The 25981-nt window shown below is 40.9% G+C and overlaps 3 protein-coding genes across 17 annotated transcripts; 1 reads left to right on the top strand and 2 right to left on the bottom strand.

Moving 5' to 3' along the window:
• Window positions 1-82: 82 nt before the first annotated feature.
• Window positions 83-3928, bottom strand: Rad60 (DNA repair protein Rad60). Of its 2 annotated transcripts, none has more exons than XM_076810762.1 (7): window positions 3742-3928; window positions 3409-3521; window positions 3189-3270; window positions 2900-2999; window positions 877-1077; window positions 532-676; window positions 83-444 (listed from the first exon to the last, which is right to left on the bottom strand). In XM_076810762.1, the coding sequence occupies exons 2-7, from the start codon at window positions 3482-3484 to the stop codon at window positions 152-154; spliced, it is 897 nt and encodes a 298-aa protein (XP_076666877.1). In that variant the 5' UTR covers window positions 3485-3521; window positions 3742-3928; the 3' UTR covers window positions 83-151. The 2 variants fall into 2 exon arrangements, with proteins under 2 accessions (XP_076666877.1, XP_076666878.1); XM_076810763.1 differs by having other exon boundaries at window positions 3409-3500.
• Window positions 3929-4936: 1008 nt separating this feature from the next.
• Window positions 4937-19697, top strand: LOC143368240 (mitochondrial glutamate carrier 1). 6 transcript variants are annotated; one of them, XR_013085185.1, is made up of 11 exons: window positions 4937-5197; window positions 7964-8027; window positions 8235-8369; window positions 8440-8589; window positions 9533-9669; window positions 10833-11018; window positions 11114-11264; window positions 11348-11598; window positions 16957-17078; window positions 19021-19312; window positions 19398-19697. XR_013085185.1 is itself a non-coding variant. In XM_076810759.1 (8 exons), exons 2-8 carry the CDS (start codon window positions 7990-7992, stop codon window positions 11484-11486), a joined length of 936 nt encoding a protein of 311 aa, XP_076666874.1. In that variant the 5' UTR covers window positions 4937-5197; window positions 7964-7989; the 3' UTR covers window positions 11487-13190. The 6 variants fall into 6 exon arrangements, 3 of the variants coding, with proteins under 3 accessions (XP_076666874.1, XP_076666876.1, XP_076666875.1); XR_013085184.1 differs by lacking the exon at window positions 16957-17078; XR_013085183.1 differs by lacking the exons at window positions 16957-17078; window positions 19021-19312; window positions 19398-19697 and adding an exon at window positions 12025-13190.
• Pyd (zonula occludens-like protein polychaetoid) lies at window positions 13325-25932 on the bottom strand. 9 transcript variants are annotated; one of them, XM_076810745.1, is made up of 18 exons: window positions 23800-24303; window positions 21295-22930; window positions 20443-20612; window positions 19975-20177; window positions 19386-19817; window positions 19238-19298; window positions 19001-19151; window positions 18746-18897; window positions 18349-18643; window positions 18062-18233; window positions 17760-17985; window positions 17505-17679; window positions 15803-16012; window positions 15340-15681; window positions 15016-15251; window positions 14283-14476; window positions 13705-14113; window positions 13325-13632 (listed from the first exon to the last, which is right to left on the bottom strand). In XM_076810745.1, exons 2-18 carry the CDS (start codon window positions 21403-21405, stop codon window positions 13629-13631), a joined length of 3543 nt encoding a protein of 1180 aa, XP_076666860.1. In that variant the 5' UTR covers window positions 21406-22930; window positions 23800-24303; the 3' UTR covers window positions 13325-13628. The 9 variants fall into 9 exon arrangements, with proteins under 9 accessions (XP_076666860.1, XP_076666863.1, XP_076666861.1 ...); XM_076810748.1 differs by having other exon boundaries at window positions 21295-22855; XM_076810746.1 differs by having other exon boundaries at window positions 23900-24303.
• Window positions 25933-25981: the final 49 nt, after the last annotated feature.

The following is a 25981-nucleotide window of genomic DNA, read 5'->3' as shown; positions in this document are numbered from 1 at the left end:
AGATTTAGTTACATCGGTGTGTGTGTGTGTGTGTGTGTGTGTGTGTGGGTGTGGTAATTGATTTTTCGTACGAAACAAGCGGTTCATTCGCATATAATCCGTTATAAATTTTATTAAATACATTTCAATAAATAGGGACAAATGACTTGAACTAGGAAGATATTCGAAGATCGAAACAAGCTTCGTCTTCTATTTCTAATGAATCAGGAGTATCCGTTATTGCTACTATTTCTCCATCGAAGTACAATTTAATTTTCCACTCTTCGACATTTAGTTCCTGTACACATTTCGCTAAAAGACCTTTGAAATCTTCGTCTCTATCAACCGTTACAGTTAGGCTCTTCTTGCTGGTCGTTTGTACTTTTATGATACAGACGTCTTCGTCGAGTTTCCCTTCCGCATTCTTTTGAGCCACAGTACTGCCTTTCTTAACAATGCCACCTTCTGCAAAGTATATTCGTTCTTAAATTTCTTACGACAAAGATTTAGGTACAATTTTGATTTCAAATAATTTCAACAGAATCACTTTACCGAGTATATCGATTACGGACAAATTTATGGACGCTGGAGTATCACTTTTTTTAATCGTCCTGTCTTTTTTCGTTAACAAGATTTCGTCTATCGGAACTTGCTCCAGATTCGCGAAATGTTCAAAGATTTTTCGAAAGTTCTCATTCTGAAACAATGTCGATAATTCTATTTTAATAATGACGAGAGCAAGCGATAATATAAATGTCTTGCAATATACCATTTAATGAGTTATACGTATATTCATTGGATCAATCGTTTCATTCTCTCACACGGTAATCAAAAGTTTTCTTCGTATTCATCCATCCATTCATTGTTACTTTTAAGACATCGCAACTAAGTACGTACGCGTCGAATATTCAGGCGATGGACATTTTTCGAACGCCAGAGGATTTTAATATCGATGTCGTAGTTCTCATCTTCGCTGGAATCTACGCTCTTTTCATGGATTATCAAATCGTTCTCTGGTGACTGCGGTGTTTCTGCTACAGGAACTATTCCCTTTACCGAAACAATTTCCAAATCGAGATCCTCGTCGTGAGTCCTCCTCTAGAAAAATTTTAGTAAAAACTATTAATAATGTTAATAAAATTTCAGAACAAATTCTATTCCGTAAAATCACTGTACCAAATATTCCAAAATTCTTTAACAAACCGTATCGTTGATTTTATACATAACGCTACTTAAAATTCTACAGAAATAGATTTAAAAGAATGGAAGTATCATTTTACAACAGTGCTAGAAGGCATCGACTGTAAAAAAGAAGTAGGAGAATCGGAAGAAATAGACAACACGGAAGGAGAAGAGGAAATAACAGAAGCAGAAGTAAAAGAACAAATCGGGAAATTAAAAAAGAAGAAAGCAGCAGGGGAAGATAAAATAGAAAATGAAGCCTGGATTTACAGTAACGTGAAAATAGTAAAAAGGATCACAGAAATTTTCAATAAAGTGTGGAAGGGAGAAGGATTCCCGGACAGGTGGAAAGAAGAGGTAAAAAAAGGAGATAGAGAAAAGGTGAGTAACTACCAGGGGATAACGATCCTAAACACAGCGTACATAATATATACTATGGTCCTGGAAAAAAGATTAAAAAAGGAATTGGAAAAGAACCACATAATACCAGAAACACGTTTATTCTGAACTATATAGCTAACAGAGAAATACAGAAAAAAGGGGGACAGTGGATAGAGTAAAACTTCGGAACATCATGAAGAGAAAGGAAATAAGTAAGCGCTTGAGGATGAGAATCAGAGAAATTTACAAAGAAAAGGGGTAAGACAGGGATGCCCACTGAATCCAACGTTATTTACACTATATGTAGCGGATTTAGAGTAGGAAAAGAAAAAATCTGGACTCTAGCATATGCGGACGATATAGCGTTACTAGCAAATGAACCAAAGGATCTTAAAGGCATGATACGAAGATTCGGAAAATACTTAGAAAGGAAAGGGTTGCAACTGAACGCAGAGAAATCAAAGGTGCTGATTTTCCATAAGGCAAGAGGAAAGAAGAAGAGAGCAGAATAGGGCTGGCAGGGGCACAGTCTGGAAGAAGTAAAGGAGTTCAAATACTTAGGGTATAATTTCCAGAAAAATGGGGGCAGAGAGATGCGTATAAGAGAAGTCATAAAGATATGAGGAATAGGACAAAGAATGTTCAAGAACAATTTTGAGAGAAGGATGAGAATATTCAGAAGCATAGTGAAAAGTATCTTGCTGTAGCAGAAAAGGTAGAAAAAATACAGGAGAAATGCATAAGGTGGACTTTAAGTTTGGACTTCGATACACCAGCATATCTAATTTTGGAGGAAACAAAAACGGACAAAGTAAGGATAGATGCGGGGAAAAGAGCAGTAAAATATGAGGAGAAAGCGAAACGGCTGAATAAGAATAAAATAGTAAAAGAATGCTGGAAGTGAAAGAATGAGAAATGAGAGACTCATACTACAGGCAAAAAATGATGGATATCCAAGAAATGGAAATAGAAAGAAGGAAAGGAAGAGAGTTTGAGACAGGGCTGAGCAGGTTCAATGGCAATACGACAGAGTACTAGGAGGCAGATACAACCCACGTTACACAGAAATCAGGGATAACCAGAGAGCAAATTGCCTAGATGGAAACTACATGCTACAAGACTGTAAGGAGCTGAAAAGAGAAAATTCAACGATCAGAGGATAACTAAAGAGAGAAGAAGAAGGAGCGGAGTGGATGCGTATGGTTCTAGAAAAAAGTAGAAGAAAAGAAGAACAAGATGAAGGAAGAAGTCAAAGCGAAAGCACAATCTTAAGTTAACAGTCCCAGACAAAGGCAAAAAATAAACCTATTTACTAAAACTACTACCTAAAGGTCTACAGAAATGCAAATTATTTTACTTGTATTTGTCTCGTTATTCGGGGACCAGATTTATTTCGATTGCCTCTAGTTGCCCGAGTTGTGATTTGTGGCACCGCAGTCTCTTTAGGAACTTCGATACTGTAATGGAATAGTTTATGTAAACTATTTATGCTATGCTACTTGCATAACAGCAAAACTACTAATTATTTATATGTTTCGCCACGAAAACTACAATATGAATCCAACTGCAACGTTCTAAGTTGTAAGCTAGAAAATTCTGGAGAGACTAATTTTCTATGAACGTTATTTTATATGTATCAAACGTGCTTCAATGGTTCTATCGTTTCTTCTTCCTTGGTTTCATCCTCTTTCTCTTTGTTGGGTCCCAATGCTTTCTGCTTCTTCAGGGCTATAATTTTATAACGAACGCATCGGAATGATTGTCAGATATATAATTTGAAAGGTTAGAAACATTGAAGAAATGGGCGAGAATGCTATTTTAGCATAATTATACAGTTGATTGTTACAACAGTACACGTAAACGTACCTTTCAGCTTCGCTACAGAATTTAAATACACATCATCGTCCTCCTCGGATGAACTTTCCACTTGCACTGTTTCCATTGCTCAATTTCTTTCTCTTTACAATATATTACCACAACTTAATATCAAACGGATTTCAAAGTATTTATAATTCAAAGAGAAATAATAAGATAAAATAACATGAAAGCGAGGGGCAAGGTTAAATTTAATATTCTTTAAATATTACAAATTCTTATCGAATTGCATTAACAAAGTCCGTGGTTCCAAACAATCATCTATTTTTACTAATGATGAACATTAGAAGTTGCAATATTTTATTGATCTAATATGTCCGTTACCTGAATTGTTCTCTTATATGAGCAAATAATGTTTCTATTCTTTAGGCAACACTGAAAAGCAACATTCTCTTAAAAGTTAGGAAAAGAACACACCGACGAATCGTATTTTCATTTCACGAGTTAAAATGGTTAAAATTGTTATTTAGAAACGGAACCGTGTTTTGAACCGAGCACATCCTGCCATCTTCGGAAGATAGTAGACCCCAATTCTGATTGGATCTCTTGCTGGAATAATTCAAATACACAGATTATCTATACAATTTACAGAACGAGAAATAATGAATTAAAAGAGAAAACTACCTTGCCTCAAAGTGTATTCAAGTACCGTTACCGCACCAGTACTTTTCCATTATTCTTCACTAACCTCTCAAACAAAAAATGAAGGTACGAGAAGTTCTCTGTGCAAAATTACGTTAACATATATTAACATCATTATTAATTTATCTACATTCATTTTAATATTCGTCATTTATTACATTTCATCAATTAGCAATTACATTTCTACGAAACAGTGTAGCGGAAATAGTTTCAAATATATCTAGCCGCATGTATATTCAAATACTTCTTGTGACACTAATAGCGTATTCGGATCGGACGGACACACTGGTGCAGGGATTGGCGGACTTCAGCTATCGCTGATGGAGAGGGAAACACCTACAGGAGCGGTGGTAATGTTGCATGAACCCCGCTGCGTCAGTCACGCACACATAACCACCGCTCCTGTGGTGTTTTCCCCTCCATCAGGGATAGCTGGAGTCCGCCGATCCTTGCACTGGTGCGCACTGTGTGCGAATTTTAGCCAATCGGAAGCGAAAAAGTTCACACAGTGCGCACCAGTGCGACCGTCCGAATACGCTACAATATATATTACAATCTTCCGTAACTATTGAAGGTTTCAGTGCGTCTTAACTGTATAGAAATACAATATACCTACTGACCGACAGCCAAAATTATTTCGGTTTATTGCAGAGGACTTTATTGTAAGATATATTCCACAGTTGTGTAGGCTATGCTTTAATTATCAATCGCGTAAATAGATCTCAATTATGACAGATGTATTACCAATAAAATATCATTCGTTTAATATCGTTTAAAATCTTTTGAACGGGTAAGAGCGTGGGGTTGGGGGGGGGGGACAGGAGAGGGATTGAGCCCACAGGATCTCTTTCTCTTTTACTCCATGGTCGCGCTTTTGCAGTTAAAGGCGCACTGCGATTGGCGCGGTAGGCCAGTGACGTGACGTAAGTGAGCCGACGGTTCCACCCGTGGACCGTGGCGAGTTCGCTTTTATCTCTTGGGATCTTCGGTGAATACGAAATCTGCCAACTGTCATGCCAGTCACACCGCCAGTTTGCGATTGAACTCTCCACGCGAACCTTATCACCGCTCTCGATGATAAGAATTGCTTACCGCCAACGATACACCATCAAGTACGACCACTCTCCAGTTTCGATCGGTGAGCACGTCTTCTGCTGAATTTCCGATCGGCTGTCAATTCGAGATATCGGCTAAACTGCGCCAGAAAGAATCTATTGCTTGCCGATGATCTAATGCCTGCTGTAACCTTTCGCCTGTTTTTAATCGACCGTTGAGACGCGCTAGTGGATCTATAGATTCTCGCGTGGTGAAACGAGGAAATCAATCTATGAGGCTCTTTATTCGGATCTGGAACATCTAATCGAAAAGTCTCATCCTATGGATTGTCATTGGCTGATAGCAATTGTAAATTCGCGAAACGTATATAGTTGCCAAGGTTTCCCATCATTCGCAACCTAACCTTTCAAGCGCACAGTTTCAGATGTTGCCTAACCTACTTTGTCGATCGTTTATGTACATACTCGTGTATTTAGCACTTTCCCTGTGTATGCATTGCCGTTTAGATTCCCTCGTTGCTTTTCTATCTTCGGTAACACTGCATGTAAATGCAATTACTGCATTATTCATTCGCATGTTTTGTTACTTATTTGCAAAGTATTTCAAATATATTATTCTTTACCAATATTCGTCTATTGATTTCTCGATTTATTTAGTGCATTTGCTGGCGTCATTTTATTTGTATTAAAATCCTGATTCATGTCTTATGAACATTGACAATTTTCGAAGTTTTCTTTCCTACGTATAAGTACCTATAGCTTCAAACGTTTCTAAGGACCTTGGAGTGGAGTTTACCGTTTCAAGTTTACAAAGATAGTTGCATTGCGCAAAGATTTACGAGATCGTTATGTGTGCGCTAATTTGTTACGCAATATTTCCTCCACATTTTCATTATATTGACAAATTTCAAGGTCGTGGAAAAAAATTGAATCTGCGGGCCTCCGGTTACTTCGAAACACCGAGCCGCAAAAAATTCCATTCGAGATTAGCGAAACTCTGTAAGCGATAGTGTACCCGCAGTTCCCATGTTTGATATAAAAACAATTCTGGAAGTCGAATGAATTTCTGAAAATGGTCCACATATATGTTTTGCCCCCTCGTCCTCTTCCTCCTCCCTAAAAATTTCACAGGAGTTTGAAATATCAAACCATTATCATTTTGCTGAGTTGCCAGCACAAGTAGGTCAGTTATGACGAACGAAAGGTGTTAGTGGAATATTCGCAATAAATAGTGCATTTTTTGCAAACAGTCTTTAGTCTCTAATATAATGAATCTTTTGTCAATCGCATTTTTAAACGATCGACAATTATTCATTTGAAATGATTCGTTCAAGTGCGGGCGAGCTCGATAATCGAGTCAACAAGCATCATTGTAAGAGAAATCGATCGACACTTGTATCGAAACCCCTCCGACACAAATCTATCGAAAATTGCTGATGACGTTCAAAATCGTTACAAGGTCTACTTCAGAACATTCCGATTTCTATTACCTCGAATAGGCAGGGCATTAAACAATTCAAGTGTCTTTGCTTATATTTATTTATATATTTCGAATCTGTCCAAGCTTCTTTGGCAATCAACGAAATTTTCTCGAGTGATCGATTTCCCTTAGCTGTTTTTCTGCAGTGTTACGCAAGCCAAATTAATAAGGACTAGGGGATGGGTTTCTTGATGCGTGGAAACCTCGAAACTCAAGAAAATTTCGAGTTTCGAGAACTCGAAACTGTGCACTTTTCTCGTGATTCGAGATCTCTCGAAACCCAATAAGAAAAAGTGTAAAATCAATTAATAAAGCGCAATCATGCGCAGCGTGCCTCGAGAATTTGCATATTGTTCTGTTGACTTTAGTCCTTAAAGCAAGATATTCCACTTACAAAACAGAATCAATACTTACAAGTTTCGAGAGTTTGGAGAATTTAATAAAATTAGGTTCGACACCCACCCCTGAGATGGTCTACTGGATAATCGTATCTGAAATATTTTTATATTAAAATTTGTCATTTCAGCGTATTTTCAAATCCTACACATTCTTTCTGTTAAAAGTTACAAGCTACTACTTGAAATTAGCTGCTCCACTGAGTAGAGGAATCGTTTGAATATTCGAACCTTCGTCGAATGCTCGTTGCGAGCCAAAGCAATGCCGTCGTTTAGTAGTTTCTGGGTTTCGTAAGAAATCGATGATCTGTCCAGGTCGCGTTCCTCGACCGCGCGAAATAGCAACGGAATGCGCCAATATGGCCATAATAGGGGCCATTTACGTAACATGCCCTAAGTACACATTATAACCATTCATAAACCATCAACGTCCTCTGTAATCTTATCTACATTTCTATGATAGAAGATACTTCCTGTGTCTTCGTATTTGCGCCTGGTGCGCATGTGTCACGTGATCGGCGTAGTAAACATTTTCAAAACCAAGTATAATAAAATTGTACCTTGGCCATTTAATTTTATCGATCACAAATCAATTAACATTATAGTGTATACGATTGTTTAGTTACATATATCATTTCTTAAAAATCTAAACTGTATTATGCATGGTATTGTGCTCTGGTCTTGCTATTTTGTAATTCGGTGAATTATTATTTTCTTCACTTACCTATGTATAAGACAATTGACAAATGCTAGAGCAAATGTCACAATATTGTGAACATTTTTAAATATGTAAGAGTTTATATACGTATAAAGAGCTTTTGGGGTTGGTGTAGGTTTAAATTCTGGTTTGTGGGGAGCTTTATAATTTTTCTGGGAACTTGGAAATAATTACTGTTTCAATCTTTGTAATGATAATGTATTATTTGTGATATATCCAGAGATAGAATAAAATGAAACTTTTTCTAATGTAACAGGGAGGAAGTTCTAAACTCTAGTTTCAATGGAAAAGGGCGGCGCGAAAGCTTCGAATCAATTTAAGTAAGTGAAAAACGTTTGCGATTAACAATTTTTAGCGAAACGTATAGCTTGTAATTATAATGTAGGAGCTAAAGAATGTTGCGTTTATTATTAATCTAAATGTGCCTGCAGTGAATAGGAATTATTTACGATATGTTACGATAACGATTTCTTATATCTCGATAAAATCTGTTCGTGAATCTTAATTGTTAAATATCTTGATCGCAGACTCCTACCGAAAGTTATAAATGGCGGAATCGCAGGTATTATCGGTGTTTCCGTGGTATTCCCACTGGACTTGGTTAAAACACGACTACAGAATCAAGTTGTCGGGCCCGATGGCAAACGAATGTACAAATCTATGTAAGTAGTTGGCGTTATGCATGGTCGATTATCTATATCTTTGAGAAGTAATTTAAACAACAACTTGCAGGTTCGACTGTTTTAAGAAAACTTACAAGGCTGAGGGTTACTTCGGCATGTACAAAGGGTCCGCTGTAAATATTCTTCTGATCACGCCGGAGAAAGCCATTAAACTTACTGCCAACGATACTTTCCGTCATTATCTGTCTACTGGACCCGGGTACGTTGATTTTTGTGTCGCGTCAAATGTTGAACATTGTTACGTTCGATCGTAAGTCTTTGAGCTGGTAAACTTGTCGATTAGCATGACCCTCACCGATTTCGATGACCTTGAAATATGTTGTAGGGGGCATGATTCTGAACAACTTTTTCCTATATATGTAACCGGTGCGGCGGTCGGCCATACTTTCTAAGATATGCGCGAAAAACTTTGGTAAACTTTTCCTCATGGATTTGAAGGGAAATTTTTTTAATCACCTTACCACAATCGCCTCTCTGTACAGTATTTCTGTTGACTTATTTCAACTTGTTCTGGGTATTAGTATTGGTTGGGGTTAGATTAGTGCGGGGGGTGCGCGCACGCTTGCGGGCGCGTAAAGCATGGTAACGAACCGACGTGAGTTTGGAGATGCTAAAAAATTATGTTTTAGAACCAGAGTCATCCTAATATCCGGCGCCGCCGAACATGGTCAGGGCATTGACAGAACCCCCCCCCCCCCTCCACACACCCAACAGGTGTTCTCGAAAGCACTCTCTTCCAAGCGAAAAATGATGTTTTAGTTAAACTCACATCGGTTCGCTACCATGCTTTACGCGCTCCCCGCGCTAATCTAGCTCCAATTAATACTAATACCCGGGACATGTTGGAAAGTGGAATGCGTTATGTCGGAATAAGTCAACAGAAATACTGTACAGAGAGGCGATCGTGATAAGGTGATTAAAAAAAATTCCCTCCAAATCCATGAGGAAAAGTTTACTAAGGTTTTTTGCGCACATCTTAGAAAGTAAGGCCAACCGCCGCGCCGGTTACATGTATAGAAAAAAAGTTGTTCAAAATCATGCCCCCTACAACATATTTCAAGGTCATCGAAATCGGTAAGGGTCATGCTAATCGACAAGTTTATCGTTTGAGCCGTTGTTTGAGCTGTTTATTATTCGCGCAGACAGAAACTGCCATTAGAACGCGAAATGCTTGCCGGTGGCCTAGCAGGAGCATGCCAAATCGTCGTCACAACCCCGATGGAACTGCTGAAAATTCAAATGCAGGACGCTGGACGGGTAGCCATGGCAGCGAAGAAAGGTAACTAGTCTGCGAAGTTTGCTCGTTTACGTTGACAAGGGGTAAAGATTTGAGACATTAAGTCGCATAAAATGACTGGTGAATATTAACAATGTAAAGAAAAGAAAGTCATAACATTGTTTTAAAAGGAAGAGTTATTTCTGTTCACAAATTACGCGAATATGCTGAATGCTTCACGATTAATCCTGATTAATGTATTTGGAGGAGAATTAACAAATACAACCGATGAGTCTGTTAATGAGTCGCAGTCATGATTTTTGCTCGAGGGGTTTCATTCCGTTCGATTGGTGTTGTTCACAGCTACATGACATCCGCGTTACCTAGTTGGTTTAGGAAAAGGAAGATTTGTTTGAAGATGTACGACATCGTATCGAATATAGAATCAGTAAAGAGACTTTCAAAACACTGCAATTGCTTCGAATTTAGAGTAGACACTTTGTCAACGTCGACTTCCAATGTCGACTTTTCATTCTCGACAATTCGATCTTTTTTAAACATGTTACTATTCAGAAAAGAGAAGTTCTCTATTTTCCTTTCTTGTGAAATTTTTTTTTTTTTTATAGATTGTATTCTTCGTTTAAAAGAAAGCCAGTGATTTATCCATTCTAATTTTATTGGTCCTCAAAGGTATGCACTTATCCTTTTGTTATAATACAATTCTTTTTTTTGTGGGAAATGATTCAGATTTTCATCACGATCCCAAAAATGATTGACCCTTTTCTGTTTTATTGAGAGTCCCCTTGTATTTACATCAACGTGCTGGTCGTTCATGTCTCTTCCATACAAAATACATAACTAACCGATGATAGTAGAAACTAACTAATAGTTTCAATGATTTTGGTAGTTCGTATTGTTTGCTGTGGCATATTGCTTTTGGTTTTCATTTCAATCTTCCAAAGTTACAGCATAAGAATTTCTACTAATGTGTACAAAGGATAACAAAAATACATGTTCATTCGACGAGACCCAGGAAAGCCATTATCAAATGTTATCTAAATACCGTAAACATGCTTCCGAATAGTGATCGCATAATTTAATAGATGTACATTGGAACAATAGCTCTTACTAAAAAAGATTTAATCGAATGAAACAGACGAGTTGTCAAACTGCGAAAGGAGAAAGCATAACGACAGCTGAGAAAGAGAAAATTGATATTATTGCAGCTGGGAAAAGTATGCCAAAGGTGTCAGCTGTCTCTCTGACAAAAGAACTTCTTAGAAAGAGAGGCATTTTGGGACTCTACCAAGGCACTGGTGCGACAGCGCTCAGAGACGTCACCTTCTCTGTTATCTACTTCCCACTTTTCGCTAGATTGAACGATATCGGTCCGAAGAGGGAGGATGGATCCTGTAAGTCTATTTTACATTGACGAAACTCATTATTTACAGTTTGACATCCTTCTGAGCATTATTTGAAAAATTGTATTCCTATTTCCCACGAACAGCTGTATTTTGGTGTTCATTCTTGGCTGGCTGCGCTGCTGGTTCCACAGCCGCGCTGCTAGTCAATCCATTCGACGTAATCAAAACTAGATTGCAAGTAATCAAGAACGCTCCTGGCGAACCAACGTACAACGGTGTTTTGGATTGCATCGGGTGAGTGTAAATGTTTATAAATTATAAAGCAAGGCTATGGTACTCGTAGCGCAGGCTTCAATTGTTTTATCCTTCTGTTGCAGTAAGACTTTAAAGAACGAGGGTCCTACGGCGTTCTTTAAAGGCGGAGCGTGCAGAATGATCGTGATAGCGCCCCTTTTCGGGATCGCACAAACTGTTTACTACCTCGGCGTCGCGGAGTCGCTCTTGGGTCTTCAATGAACATCATCACCCTTCTGCTCTCTTCTGCCGTCGTAAATACTCTGGGATTAAACTGACAATAACTGGCGTATTATAGATGTATTTTCGCTTAGTACGGTTCGCTAGTTACTCAGTAAGTGAATTGTTCTTTTATTTTTTCATTATTATATAGAACCTTGATCATCAGAATCGAAAGATATATTTAAACGCCAATATCCGTCTGGCCAAGGAATATCTAGGAGTGTCTAATAGCTTTGAAACGTACATATTTACATTTTTAAAATGTTTGTGCTTTTCTTTATTCAATTTCACAGAAGCTATCGTGCAATAAGTCGTAGAAAATGAAGTCGACGAAAATATAACTTAAATTTGATCGAATCAGGGATTACAGTAACGTTTACTATTTTCATTGAGTCTTGGATAAATATTGTGGATACATTGAAGTTACTTTGAATTTAATCAAAACGTAAATAAATAAGATTCAATTTGGATCGTGTCAAATCTGAATGTATGGAGAATGTGTTGAGCCAAACGAAATAATGAAATTTTTTACTTCTAGGTATCTTTGTAGTTATAGGCAAGTTGTCGGATAATCAAGGTTCTGTTGTATACCATACCAGGGACAGATCGACGCTGATATTAATGACGTTGATTCCGGCCCAGTATTATAATCGAACAAAGGTAAAAGCCATGATTTTGTGATCGTGTTCGTTTAGCTTTACTATCGAGCTGGTATCGTAAATCATGGATTTTATTTCTTTCCGTCTTACTGCCTTTTACCTTAGGTCACTTAATCAAAGACCAGTGTTTCCAAGATTTGTTTTACTTAATCTCCTTCAATAACCACAGTTCTACGTCTAAGAAACTTGGGAGGTCTAAGAGGGTTGTGACTTTTTCAAATACGAAGTTTTTTAATAAACAAGACCTAAGTCGAAAAAGTGTTAAGCTTGTCTATAAATTATAACATATTACATATCTAAACATATAATTGGTAATTGCTATTGACAAATAGTAAGACCATTACTGATGGGAAAAATGGTACAGAAATCAATATCTTTTTATGTATAATTTGTTTGTATATATATATATTTTAGTGACATATATAAGATTTGGGGAACACTGGTATAGTACAATATCAGGAGCTTACATATTGTAAGGTTTTAATTTCCTTTTGTGATCCTAGTTGATTTAGGTCTCAGTAACGCAGCCACAAGTAAATAACCATAAGAATCAAACGTTATTCAGATTAACTCTTAGTTGGTATGATTAACGGTAATAATAGACCGTAGTAAAATACAGTTAATCCGTATTAGCTTTAAATTTGTACACACGAGCATAAACTCATAATTATTAATAATTATAAGATTCCTTCCTACTACCTATATTGGATATTTTTAAATTATTTAAAATTCTTCAAAGAATCTTTTCTAAGCATCTGAAATTTCGTTGAAATATTTACTTATATACCGAAAGCATCGGTTTCGCAGAATTAAGTTACCTATAGCGGAGTTTCTAAAAGATATCGTAGCAATTGAGAGTTAAACTGTTCTTCCTCTGTTCCTTCCTAGAGAATTTTGTGGGGAGATTCGTAGAAAGATTCCCCGGAAAGGGATTTACTGTCAATTTTAGTCAAGATTCTCCGAAAATGTAATAGAAATATTAATGTTGTTGGTATTATAATGATGTATGTTGACGTTGTACAAAAGTAAACCTGCCCTATAAAAATCGTTGACTTATTTGCGGAAGGTATTCCTAAGGAGACACATTCTATTGCATAATGAATGCGATAAAACTTTCTCTTCGGGAGCAGTATCGCGATATTGGGAGAAGGGAGAAGGAGATAATTCACTTCGCTAATATAACTTTGAGTAAAAAGTTTTATTCAACAATTGCTTCTGCAAAACTTTGTTATGTTCTTCATTTATTAAACTCGTATATACAAAGTCAGAGTGGGAAAAAACGGAACATGTTTAATTCTCTATGTCGTAATCTATTTCTGTTAAAACAGGGTTCCCTTATTGGAATTCCTACTTCTTCACCGTTTTTAAATATTATTACGGCAACGAGGTCTATGTATCTTTAAATGTTCGTTTCGAGAGATTAAGAGTATTTCGTCCATTCATTTTGTGTGTGTTTCTAAGAAACTATAGTCCGTTGCACACGTTAACTGAAACAACGCGAATGGCTTTATTGACAGATCGCGATATGAAAGGCTAAATATTATAAAACCGAATCTTACCTGGCGTTGTAATGGTGTACAGGTTTGCGATAAAGTTCGAAGGCGCTTCCCCTTTGCTCCCTACTTCCGGCGAGGTCCAGTCCGCTCGGTTCTCTGTTATGCCCAGGGCTCGCTGGGAAATTTTGCGCAGAAGCGTTGTGACCGTTATTCACAAGATATCCATTGTGATTCGCGTTGTTTCTGTTGTGCGAGAGACCAAGGCTCAATTGACTGGCGCTATTACTGTGACTGTGAGACGCTATTGGCGGGCTGCAATGTGGGTGTGTGTGGCTCAGGCTGTGACTGTGCGCAGGTGCAGGAAGGTGGCTCAAGTTGTGATGAGAATTTCCCAAATTTGAATCGTGACGGCTTGGTGGCGGGATATTGTAGTAGTACTGGCTGCTGTTGCGCTGAACATTGTTGCTGCCTTCTACCTACAAACGCAGCAGAAGATTTTTAGTTTAATCCTGCCAGTTCCAGGGTCTGAAATTTGAAGGCGCGCTGCGTAGATTAGTCAGAGAATTGTTCACGATTAGAGAGAGAGAGAGAGAGAGAGAGAGAGAGAGAGAGAGAGAGAGAGAGCGCGAGAGAGAAGGTACTTGCGTGAGACGTAGCGATGGAGTAGCTTTTCGAATGTTGATGAGTATTAGCTCCTTCGTTCCCATTATTCTCTGGCTGCGTCAAGTTCGTTTGCGGCGGTCTGTAGTTTTTTGGCTTCGGAGGCGGTATTGGCTTGTACGATCCCCCAGGTTTGTTTTGTGGAAGCGTTATCGACTTGTAATCGGTTGTGCGGCTACAATAGACAAAGCAAAATGTCCTAGCTTACAGGGGCGCGGTGGATATTGGCAACGCTAAAACCTCGCAGAAATTCATGGATAGAGATATGAAAGGGTACAAGGTATCCAAGAGAACAAGCGCCAACGGAGACTACCAAAGAAGAATGGGACCTAGTATATTCTAGCATAAATTACGAAACGAAGATGTTGTACATTTCTTGCATAGTATGTCAGATTTCAATTCATAGTAAGACGTACAAGAAGTTGAGGGAATTGCGTTCTTAGCTTATAAAGAAAATGAAAGAATATATGATAGAGCATTCAAACTAATGTATCGCGACTAGAAATGTATATTCTACAAGCTCTTCTCAATGGTCGAGGTTTCCGCGCTATCGCTCTAAACATAAAGTGAAAGAAAGGAGGCGTAACGTTGAGGCAGAGACAGTGTGATTATCTTTCTGAAATAAAGATACCGTGGACGAAAGTAGGGCCCAGAAAATTGGCAATAAAAGGCATTATCTTAAAGTAACTTCGACGTTTGTTAGTAGGACTGTACCTGTATTTGGCGTAATCTGTTCGCGTTTGTGGATCGTGACTGGGTATCGGTTGTGCTGTAGATCTGGTGAATCTGTACGGATCGTGCGATCTCGCTGGTACACCGCTGCTTTTCAAGTCATCGGGCACATTGGGGCCCAGTCGACTAGTCGACGTGCTCAAGCCTTGCGCCCCGTAACTCGCGTTCCCATTCGTATTATTGTAGGAGTCATAGGAAGACATACTATCGTAGCTTCCCTGTTCGCGTGCGTTTAAAAGGTGACGATGAAACGAAGGACGTACGTGTAAAGGATGTATCACGTAAGCACGTTCAAGCAATTCTTACCGCTTTCGGTTGAGCTCGCTCCAGCGACGACGTAGCATTAGCTTTATGGGGCGTGGCATTTATGTAATTCGCGACGTCCAATACTGAATCTGTTTTAGTGAGCAGCCGTTCTTGAGCAGATCTCACGATAGTGTTCCGTGTCGACTGGCTGCTCGGCTTTACATTGCGATCCACGCGTGGAGGTAAATCGGGAGGCGTATGGTGAGAGGCCCTTGGTTCAAACGAGCCACCCAGATATTCTGGCGATCCAGATTGATTGCTGACTTGCCCTGATAAAGAGAACCCGTACTTCCCGTCTCCCATTCCTCCTTGGGATCTCCTCTTCGATTGCTCGAAGGATTGCTGAAGGGCAAAAGTATCTGGTAATTGACATGTATACTTGACGTTGGCTACGACGTGCAATCCTACACCTTTTATTGGGAAGATCGTGGATCAGTTTGTTACGACAGTTGTGCGCATTTACCTGATAAGTGGTGGAATATGGTGGTGGCGCAGCAATGTCATCTTGTGTCGCAATGCTTGGGTCAGAGCTGCTTTTCAATCTGGACGGTGCACCCAGGGCACCTGACAAAGCCGGTGCTGGGCTGAGTTCCAAGTCACTCTCCGGAGAGGAAGCATAGGAGAGGCGAGAAGTCATCGGGAATAGGAAGTCATCCGAGAGTGCCTCTTCCGGCTATCATCGCAGGACACAGAGGACAACACGTTACAGAGGTTTATGCTCTATTAACCCTTTCAGACCTTTCTTCTTTTATCTCTCCATGTATGAACACAATGTACTTTGATGCGACACATTTGTGGGTAATTGCGACCGCCGCGTACCTCTTCACGTTCAAGTTTCTTGAAGCGTGTTAAAAGTTTATTAAAACAAGTTAATAAATTTAATAGCATGCCGTGCTTAAAGTAACAATGTCTGAAAGGGTTAAAATTGAAATGAAAAACAAATACTTGCCATTCGGTTAAGCTAATTTATAAATTCGGTTAAGGCATCTCAAAGATTACAGGATGGATTAAGATTAAACTGATCTATGCGAAGAGATAAAACAGAATGTTTCAAGCCAGAGGTACATACATTCTAATATCCTTCGATCAGTTCTTAGTTCCTTTTGGAACGTGTGAAAGTCGAAACAAGTCACATAAAACCAAAACATTCTGTTAGTCTCGTAAAAAGATGCATGATGAATGATCAAAGAAATACCTAGAAGCCAGGTTTATATATGTGTACATTTTGCATGTATCACGTGATTAGGCTCCATCGATCCTCGTGATCTTCCAATTTTAATCTGTCCCCAATAGGAAATCTGAATAGCTTTATTTAAAAAAAAAAAATCCTACTCAGGATATACAAAATTATAAAAGGTTTTTCCCATCCATTCTGACTAATATTTAAACTGTAACGGCATATCGAAATATACTATGCGATAAATTTAACTTACGTATTACAATGGTACACGATAAAGCTATGAGGTGTGGCCATGCAGAATATTAAACTTAACATACAACGCAAGGTGTCTCGAATATCTTGTAACCGTATAACGTTTAAGTGTACAACAGCGGCGATGCGCTTCAGGCATCTCGCGCCTCAGACATTGCATTAAATATGCGAACCATTTTTTCAAGATCCGAATGAATCGCGACTCAGCTGTCGGAAGTTGGCGATAATCAAGACACCTGACTAGGAAAAGCGGGATTTAAATGTAGCCGAAAAATTGCTCACGGACAACGTCAGAAGTTAGAGACGGGTAAGAGGGTAATGAAAATAATTTGTCCGTGTGATAAGTGTCATTTTCGTTCACATCGTGAAACGTTGTTTCCTTCGAAATCGGGGGTACGGGAGGGGGAGGTAAATCCCGGGGGTCACCGGCCGATTGACATGGCTCCCACGTCATTTGTTGACCATACAAGAAGGGCTACAATAAATTATAATATAATTTCATCAACGTGATCCCATTGGCTTCCGATCGGATAGGGCTTTCGTCGTTTCAGTTCGAACGTCCCCGTGCATCTCTAGCCAAACTCAGAGCATCTCGCTGGGTGCAAAATTATTTCGCTAGCTCCTTGATCGGTTCAGTTAGATATCTAAAGTCGTGCTGCGCTATCCGCTATCCGCTATCCGCTATCCGCAAGCATGAAAGGTACCTTGGGACGAGTTAGAAAATCATCTTTACCTTGGTTTGACTCATCCACAGTAATCCCTGTTGCTGCCGATCTATCAATTCCCTTAATTTTCGGTACCAGGCTTCCGGCGTGGTCAGCGTGATCACCGCGCTGAAGATGTGGCCCCAAATTTTGTCCAGCTTCTGACACTGCTCCAGAAGCTTCTTGCTGCTCTTGTACGCAGATCTGGCGGAGATTTCGCGTTCTTCGGTCAGAGATTCGGAAGTTCGTATCGACGGGGGATTGTTGTTTCAGAGGGTACTTACTTAGGGATCCCAGCGCGCATCTCTTTAACGATCTGCTTCGTCTCTGCTTTCAGGAAGATAACTATCGGGTAGAACTGCGCGTAATTCAGTCGATCCACTGCGTTCGGAGTGATATCTAGCAACGCATGCTTCCCCCTGTCCATCACTTCTCTAATGGCACTCAGTCGAATGATACCAGACGACTTTGTGTTCTTTCCAACGCTATCATCCAACTGATTCTCCATTTCTATATAAAAGACAGACCCCCCTTCAGACCTCCCGAAATTAGTCTCCTACGCCCACTGAGTTTGTTAATTGCTTACGCGGGGATGTGAATTTGTCGGGGAAATCTTTCAGAAGCTTTTCCCTGGCCAAATCTGCGACAGGTCCGAAAAGCACTACTGGTCTGACAAAACCTGGATGCCTGAGAATGACTCTCTCATAGGCTGGGAATTTGCTGACACTGTCCGAGAACACTACATCGTCCCAGTGATCCTAAAGGGCAGAAGTATGATTTACTCTCATTCACTGCCAAAACTGTTTAAACAAATCGAATGCTCTGTTCTAGCTAATAGAAGGTATCGAGTAGAATATACCAAAGGAAACGTACTCTCCCAAGAGATTTCGAACGCCTGTGGCTGCTCCGCCTTCTCCTAAAGAAGCTACCTCTGCTTTCACTGGCACTCATTTCCTTCTTCGTTGCATTGAATTGTGCGGTCGCCAGCTCCTCGGCACGTGCTTTATTCGGAATAATTCCTTTCTGCACTTCCTGATTGTTCCTACCGATACGGAAAACTTGCCAGGAGCCGACGACTCCATTGTGTAGCGTGTCTACTACGTGGAATACGTCCCCGCTGCGGAAACTCATTTCGCCCTTTTGCGGTTGCTCGTAGTGGAAGTGAGTCCTGTAACGTTTCAGCAAAGTTTCTCAGCGTTAAAGCTTAATGCTGAGTTCAGACATGTTAGAAACTTCTTTACACGCCCCATCGGATTATTCAAACGCTTACTTAATGTGAAAAGAGTCACCCTTCCCGGAAGCGACTACTTGATCGTATTCTTGTCGCCGATGTTGAACTATCAAGTCGATCTGCTCTTGAAGACTGAGCAGGAAAAGAACCGCTTCTTCCCTTGTCACCCCCTTCATATCCATGTCATTTATCTGGAATTTTCGAACGCGTTTTAGTCCCTTTCCTCCTGCACTCTCTTCGCGCGGGCAGCCCTCTTTTGGCTTAAGTGTTCAATATACCAAATCATACACACACCTTGAGAATTTTATCTCCAGGTTGCAAGCCCTGAAGAGATGCCGGACTCCCTGCTTGAACAGCAGTGACGAACACGCCTGTCTCATTTCCGCCGCTTAATCGAACACCCACCGATCCTTCTTTTTGGAAAGTAATGAATCGAGGATCCGGCCTGAAAAATTGACAAAGGAGCTAGCAGAGATCGGCCCGTACGATAGCGGCGAAGTTCCTGTTTGTATCCAGAATAGTGCAACTTACATTGGAAGCTTATTCCGAGACAACTCCTCGTCATAGAGTTGTCTTCTTGTGCTGTAGTAATCTGGCACAGAAAAGGTAAATCTTAACTGAAATACGCGATACAATCGTATCGATATCATGGGGAAACATACATAAAGAAGAGTCATACCTTCTGGTCTAGGAGGCGGTGGCCTCGGAGGATCCACGGTGGGAGTCGCAGGAAGATCCAGCTGGCTAAGGGAGACGTCCATCAAAGGTCCTCTGGCACGGCCTCTAGGAACAAGGTTGCTCTTGTCTTCTATCGGCTGCCTCGTTGGCGGCGGAACGTACAAGTTCTGGCTACTGTAACTTGTCGTTCCAGAGAGATACTCCCCGGTTTCACTTTTTGTTTGCTGTTGAGCGTGACAGCAGGAATTATCTCGAGTCACCACGATCGACAATCTGTCTTTACATTGGTCCATCAATTTCTTAGCTTCCTTCAGACTCATATTGTCCGTCGCCACGCTGCCTATTCGGGTGAGAACGTCTCCCGGTTTTACCCCCGTGTTCTCTCGGGTCACTTCCTTCACGTAGAGCCGGCAACCGAGGACAATCCCGAAATCTGAATGAAGGGAAGGAATATTTGACGGCACGGTATTACAGTTAATGCAATATGCTGGAGCTATCTTTATACGAAACAAAGATACAGCTTGTAACATGGATTATATGATTTATACAGCTGACTAGCACTGCTAGTGGGAGATATGTCTGTCGCTCACCGTCTTTCTTATTATTTCTCGTCAGAGTCAGCCGGTGACTCTGAAGCGTAGGGTTCCCTAGATTGCTAGAAGAGTTTGATGCAGCTCTGCGCTTGACTACTAACAGAACCGTCGACCCAGAGTCCCTGAGGACGCGGATGGCCGCTCCATAATCGGCGCCTTCCAATGATATCCCGTTTGCAGATATTATACGATCGTTTACTCTGAAAAGTGCCACAAATAAAAGACTTATAATTTAATTAGATTCTACAGAAAAGACGTAGGTGTGGTCTTTAAGTCTTTAACGCTGAAAATGATCTAAGTGCCAATGGTAATACTATAGTATAGAATTTGATTTTTGGCACTTGTAGTGTTTTCTACAAGGACTCTTCGATCGTGAGCGGCGGTTGAGCAGAGAAAATGAGAGGTATTTCAATGTTAAAGGGCTAGATTAAAAGTAGGCTCTTGCAATGATTTTAGTTCTCTTACTGTAGCTTCCCTTCAGCCGGTCCAGCTTTAAGGACGTCGGAGATCGCAATAGCGGGATCCCCATTGGTAAAATGAGGGTTGTCCCTGCCGCCGGAAACCGCGATACCGAATCCATAACCGGGAACTCTGGTAACTGTGACATGGTGCACCTCCCATCCTCTGTCTCCGTTCTGAAAAATCATGCACGCAAACGTCGGTTACGCGCTGAAAACGTCGTGATCGTATAGATTATATTCCCACAAACATAAATATTGCTGACGGGGCTGAAGTTACAAACGAACTGTGTTATCGACCCACGATGAAACGGTCATCATTCATTTCGATTATCCTGATCTGCGATGATCAAATAAAACCTTCCGCCTGTTCCAGTTAACTAAAAAAAAATATCTCATTCCTTTATTAAGTTTCGCAGAACCTAATTCTCGACGAACAGACGGAAAGAATTCGAGGAAACAAGCGGATCGGTAATTGGATGAGAATTCTATGGATTCTCGGTAACAGGATTCTTCTACCGCCCGACACTTTGTTAGTTAACTCGGACCTAATAATTCAACTCTTATTTCAACACATCCAGCTCGTATCGATCTAGAGTTATGCTCGGTGTTTATAAGTTTCCTTATTGAATTGAAAATTCATAATCAGGTAAAATATTATTGTCATTTTCAGTAACGGATAGTACCTATATATTGGTTGAAAGTATAGAAGAACTTCTAGAATATATTGGAAATGATGAAGGAATATCGGTATAGCGTGAATCTTGTTTTATTTTCACGCTGTGTTAGTTTTTTTCCAACTTTCCACGTAGGAGTATATATACATATATATATATAAGAAAAATTCTTTCGTCCGCACCTGCGTGTCAGTTCCACCGGGAGTGTTGTGAAGAATACCGTGCGTGGTCGTGGACGAATTCAAGGGATTACCCGAATTTCCGACGCTCACGTTATTGTCGTTCCGGTCCATTCTCGCGCAGTGGAAAATCTTCACCTCGGGATTAATTCCCCCTTTCAACACCTCTGAAGAAGCATGTTGGCCAAGTATGCACTCTTCCGCGTATACATATTTTCTTCTAAATTATATTCGCATCTTTGCCCCTCGTTCAGGCATAATTTATTTCACGCTCGATCCCTCGTCTTTTTCCAATCAAGTTGCGTGAATAATTCGATTATTGAATTTTCATTTCGTACTTAACATTGCACTCTCGCTGAAAAATACTTATTCGATACTTTTTCGTCTCTTTTCCTTTTTACAAAAAACCCTTCGTCCCAAAATACCCGTCAATCGTTCCGCAAACGAAATTCTCATCTTCCTTTTTAAACATATTTCCGGTCAAACGACTTCTGCGCTCATCGTCCCCCCACCCCCCCTAGCCGTCAAAGTGTTTTCCAAACTCGCCGCGTGGCAGCCTTCTTTGTCTAAACAATTCCTGCTCCTCTACAATCGGTTAACCTAACTCCGCGTCTGGCCCGGTAAAGAGAACAAGGTAACGCATGAAATTTATCGCAGCCCCCAGTCTGCTAGAAAAACGGGACGGAGGAGCGTTCTATTGGCGGAATTTTCCGGCACATAGGCGTCCCGGGCAATGGCGTAGGAGCGAGCAAACCCACGTGCATCCCAGATTCCTCCACCTTCTTATCTTCTTCTTGAGCTTTCCTCCGATGTATTTCTAAGCGATGCTTTCTTCCACAAGAGCGCACGACCTCGTTTCCAACGAGAGAGTTTTCTCGGTGGCTGTTTTACGCTGATGAATCGGTGCGCGCAGCATGCGAACAATTCAAAGCAACGAGCAGTTATGGAATTCCATTTTCCTTTCGAGTGGTCAGACCTTCACTTTCCTGGTCGTTCTAATTCCACGTTTCACGCTCGGCCGTTTTTCCCCGGCGATCTTGAATATTTCGTTCGATCCAACTGACTCCAAGCACTCGCTCGTTTCTTCTTCTTCTTCTACTCTACCTTTTCCTTTCATTCATACATCGAATTCCTTCTCCCTCTAAGCAGGTACACGAAAGTAAATTCTATCAATATCCTTCAGGCGGAACACCTTTTCTTGTTTATTTCAAATATCTTCCTACCACGCTCTTTCGCACAGCTGTCCTTCATCTTTATTGTCCACTCGATTTTTACGATTTTTAAACTTCGTTAATTACCTACGCGTTTCTTGAAAGTGACTTTTATTTCTGTTCTAATTACTGTAATACTCGCGAGGGATTTTCGGCAACTGCCTTATCCTTTGATCAACGCAGTAGTTTTGCAGTAATGCTGGTTAAAATGGCACAGTTGGCGCTTAGGTAGATTTAAACATTTCCTTGCTATGATCCGCCGGTATTTGAGGAAGCTGTAGCTTTGTATTTCCTTAACCTTTTCACACATCTGCTGACTGCACAATAAGTCTTTCATCAGCGGCCACTATCTTCTAGCATACAAAACTGAGTTTATAAACACCTACTACCCCGTTAAACCTCCGAGGACGAAGTTTGAAATGAGAAACCTAAACAATGAAGCCTTTACATTTTCGCCAGCGATGCGAGGGTATCGAGTTCGTTTGGAATTTCAATTCCAATAGAATTTTATCTATTGCAAAAGAATTTTACGTAGAACTAAATATTCATAGAGCAATGATAAATTTTACGAATCTCTGAGATTGTTAATGGGGGGGGGGGGGGTCACTAGAATGTCGCGTTGCTCCGGAAGATGCGAGAAATTACAATTTTAAGGTTACACCTCGCTCTCCCGTTGACGACCACTTGTTGCACGGAAATGCAGGCAGCGCGTTCGGGAGGTTTTACAGCTCGTAGGGTTTCAGTGCTTCTATTAGTCGTACTTTCGTTCCCCGAATAACTCGATCTGGATTTACGAAGAGAAATTCGAAGCACGGCAAGTGGGAAACTTGGACGGGGAGAATGAAATCCCACGGCCCCACTCGGGAAATCTCTACCACGTTGTCAGGGAGGAACGAATTCCGATCATCCTATATAGTCACCCTCTCGAGACCAGCGAAAGAACAACTGTGAGAAAATGTACAGAAACCAAGGGAAGCACCGCAACTTCCGCTGCATCGCTCGATGCAAAGACTCGCAAGCAAAGGAAAATTCATTTACTCCTACCTAGCCATTCAACGATCATTCGCGAATAGATATACTCAGGATGTATCAAAACGCTACCGCTAAACCTCTACTCCCGATTCGCCGCGATACGGACTGTACACACAGGGAAATAAACTGAGGTAGAAGTGTAGCAGGAAAGACTTCTTCACAGTTCCCCAATGTGAGAAAAAAGGACCCTACGGTGGGTATCACGTAAACTGTAAACGGCAGATCCACGATATATTCTCCCAAAGGGAAGCTGTCGAACTCTTACATCCTCTCATCTTGCAGAAACGAAAGAAGGCATTCGGTTTCGAAGGAAGGGAAGATCGTAACGTTCAACGTCCACGAATAAAGGGATAAGTTGCTCTCACGGTTATAAAACACACGTCGTGTTCTCGCCTCGGGTATAAAGAAGCGCACACGAAATTCCGCGGTGTTTAGAAGAGAAAATTCACAGGGCCGCGGCGACGGAATTTCGAACGGCACTGACACACACTACGTTTCAACATCCACGCTTTAAGATCCACGGTGGAAAACTCCGCGGCGATGATGTACGGTCGCCCGGCACGGCTCGCGCGATCGGGACCGACGACGTGAACGGACGAGTAAAAGCCGATGAGAACCGCACGGATGCACGCATCGGGAAGTCGAGAAATTCTCCTGTCCGAGAGGATCGGCTCGTAGTTCCCGAGCGTGGCTTGGCTACGAGCAAGGCAGCAGGTCGGCGCGAATCGGATGAGAAACGGGCTTGGCGGCCGCGGGGAGGAGCACCAGGGCTCCCTTTAGTGAACGTGTTACGAGGAGTGGGGGGAATGGCGGGGACCCGCACAGGGGAGGGAGGTGTACAGCATGCGCGTGCCTGCGCACCGGTTTTCGACGCGAATAGTGATGGGCCCGATCTCAAGCTGTGAACTTGACTCACTCGCGACGGTGACGCTGTGTCCTGCGTGCGTAAGTCAATCTCACCCGACCTGTGCCAATCTTAACATTTATCCAATTACAACGAAATGTATAGCGTGCAATTTTCATTCCACGCACAATGTTGATATTCCCGGGGATACTTAGTTTCATCTACCTCGTATTATTCAGGGTGATCCCCGTAGTTAATTTTATGTTGTTCAATTTCGATTTCGTCGAGGGCGTAACGTTAATTTTACAGGATTAATCGTAGGCTTGGAATTGATACATATATATTATAAATAGTTCGATTGTCGGTTATGTAGTAAACTGTGGAGTCGCTCCGTGTAGTACACCCGTTATATGAAAGTCACGTTCGAAGCTAACGCACGTGCGCACGAACCACGATGCATGCGCGCATTTCGAACGGTCCAGGGTGAGATGCTGGTAGTCGGAATGACATATCTATTAAATGCTCGACGATTATATGTGACTTAAGACTGATGTTTGATCTTTTTTACTGAAATCTGTTCAGCTAAATTGCATGTATTCGCTCTATTTAAGTTACGTAGTTACGATGCCAGCGTGAAAAGAATTTTGTCGAAGCTTACGCTGTTTATATTTAACGAACAGGTAAGTGACTCGCATTCGAGTTTATGTTTCGTCATACATATATGTCTTCTGCTCTTACTACGTTCACGTGGTTACGTAGGTATATAGAACTGTTCTCGACTTTAACCTGCATTTCACTTGTTCCGGGTTCTGTGAAATAATCTGCGCTACCTGCGAATCTAGGGGGGGGGGGGATATTAGGCTAAGGGGGAGGAGGGGCGGAAGGCTGGTACCTGAGTCAGACCAACACATTCCAGCTGCCCGAGAGGTGTGTCATATTCCAGTCAAACTGTCGTTTTTCTTTGTGTGAGTTCTTTAGCGATGGCTTTAAGCGACGAATCGATTTAAAAGAACAGGTTTATCGCGAAGTTATAATTTCTTTTGAGTATTACTTAGTTTCCTCCGAGATGATATTAAATTGGAGAATAGAAGTATCAAGAATTTCGAATATTAGTTTCCTCCAAAGCAGTATTAAATTGAGGGAAACGAACAACCGAACTTGAATGATTTCCTCGACATTACTTTACGAATATATTTTACACATGATTGTCAGTATAGAAATTTTTCTGTGAGATACATTATCGTTTCACTATAGGACTCATATTCGTTACGTTTCTTCTCTTTTAATCCATAATTCCCTTACCTTATACTTTCGCTTATGCCTTCTTGTCTGGTTGCCAGCCAATAGGAAATTATCGTGTGGTATCTGAACCCTCTTCTTCACCGAATTCTTTTTCGAATCGCGTCTCCTTTTCCTTCTCTTCCCATTATGAAATAATTTGTCGAATATTTTCATTTTCCCGAGTCAATCCCTTCTTTACCAAAGAGACGACGCAGGCAACCGTTGGTAATATCGATCGCTGATCTCGCAGTTGGTGAAAGGCTCCGCCGGTGACTGTAGAATCGAAATGAATTCACGATTTAGTTTATTGGCATCAAGGGAC

This window comes from Andrena cerasifolii, chromosome 4, assembly GCF_050908995.1.
Source record: "Andrena cerasifolii isolate SP2316 chromosome 4, iyAndCera1_principal, whole genome shotgun sequence".
NCBI lineage: Eukaryota > Metazoa > Arthropoda > Insecta > Hymenoptera > Andrenidae > Andrena > Andrena cerasifolii.
The sequence above is the reverse complement of the archived record's forward strand: the minus strand, read 5'-3'. Positions and strand labels throughout refer to the sequence as shown.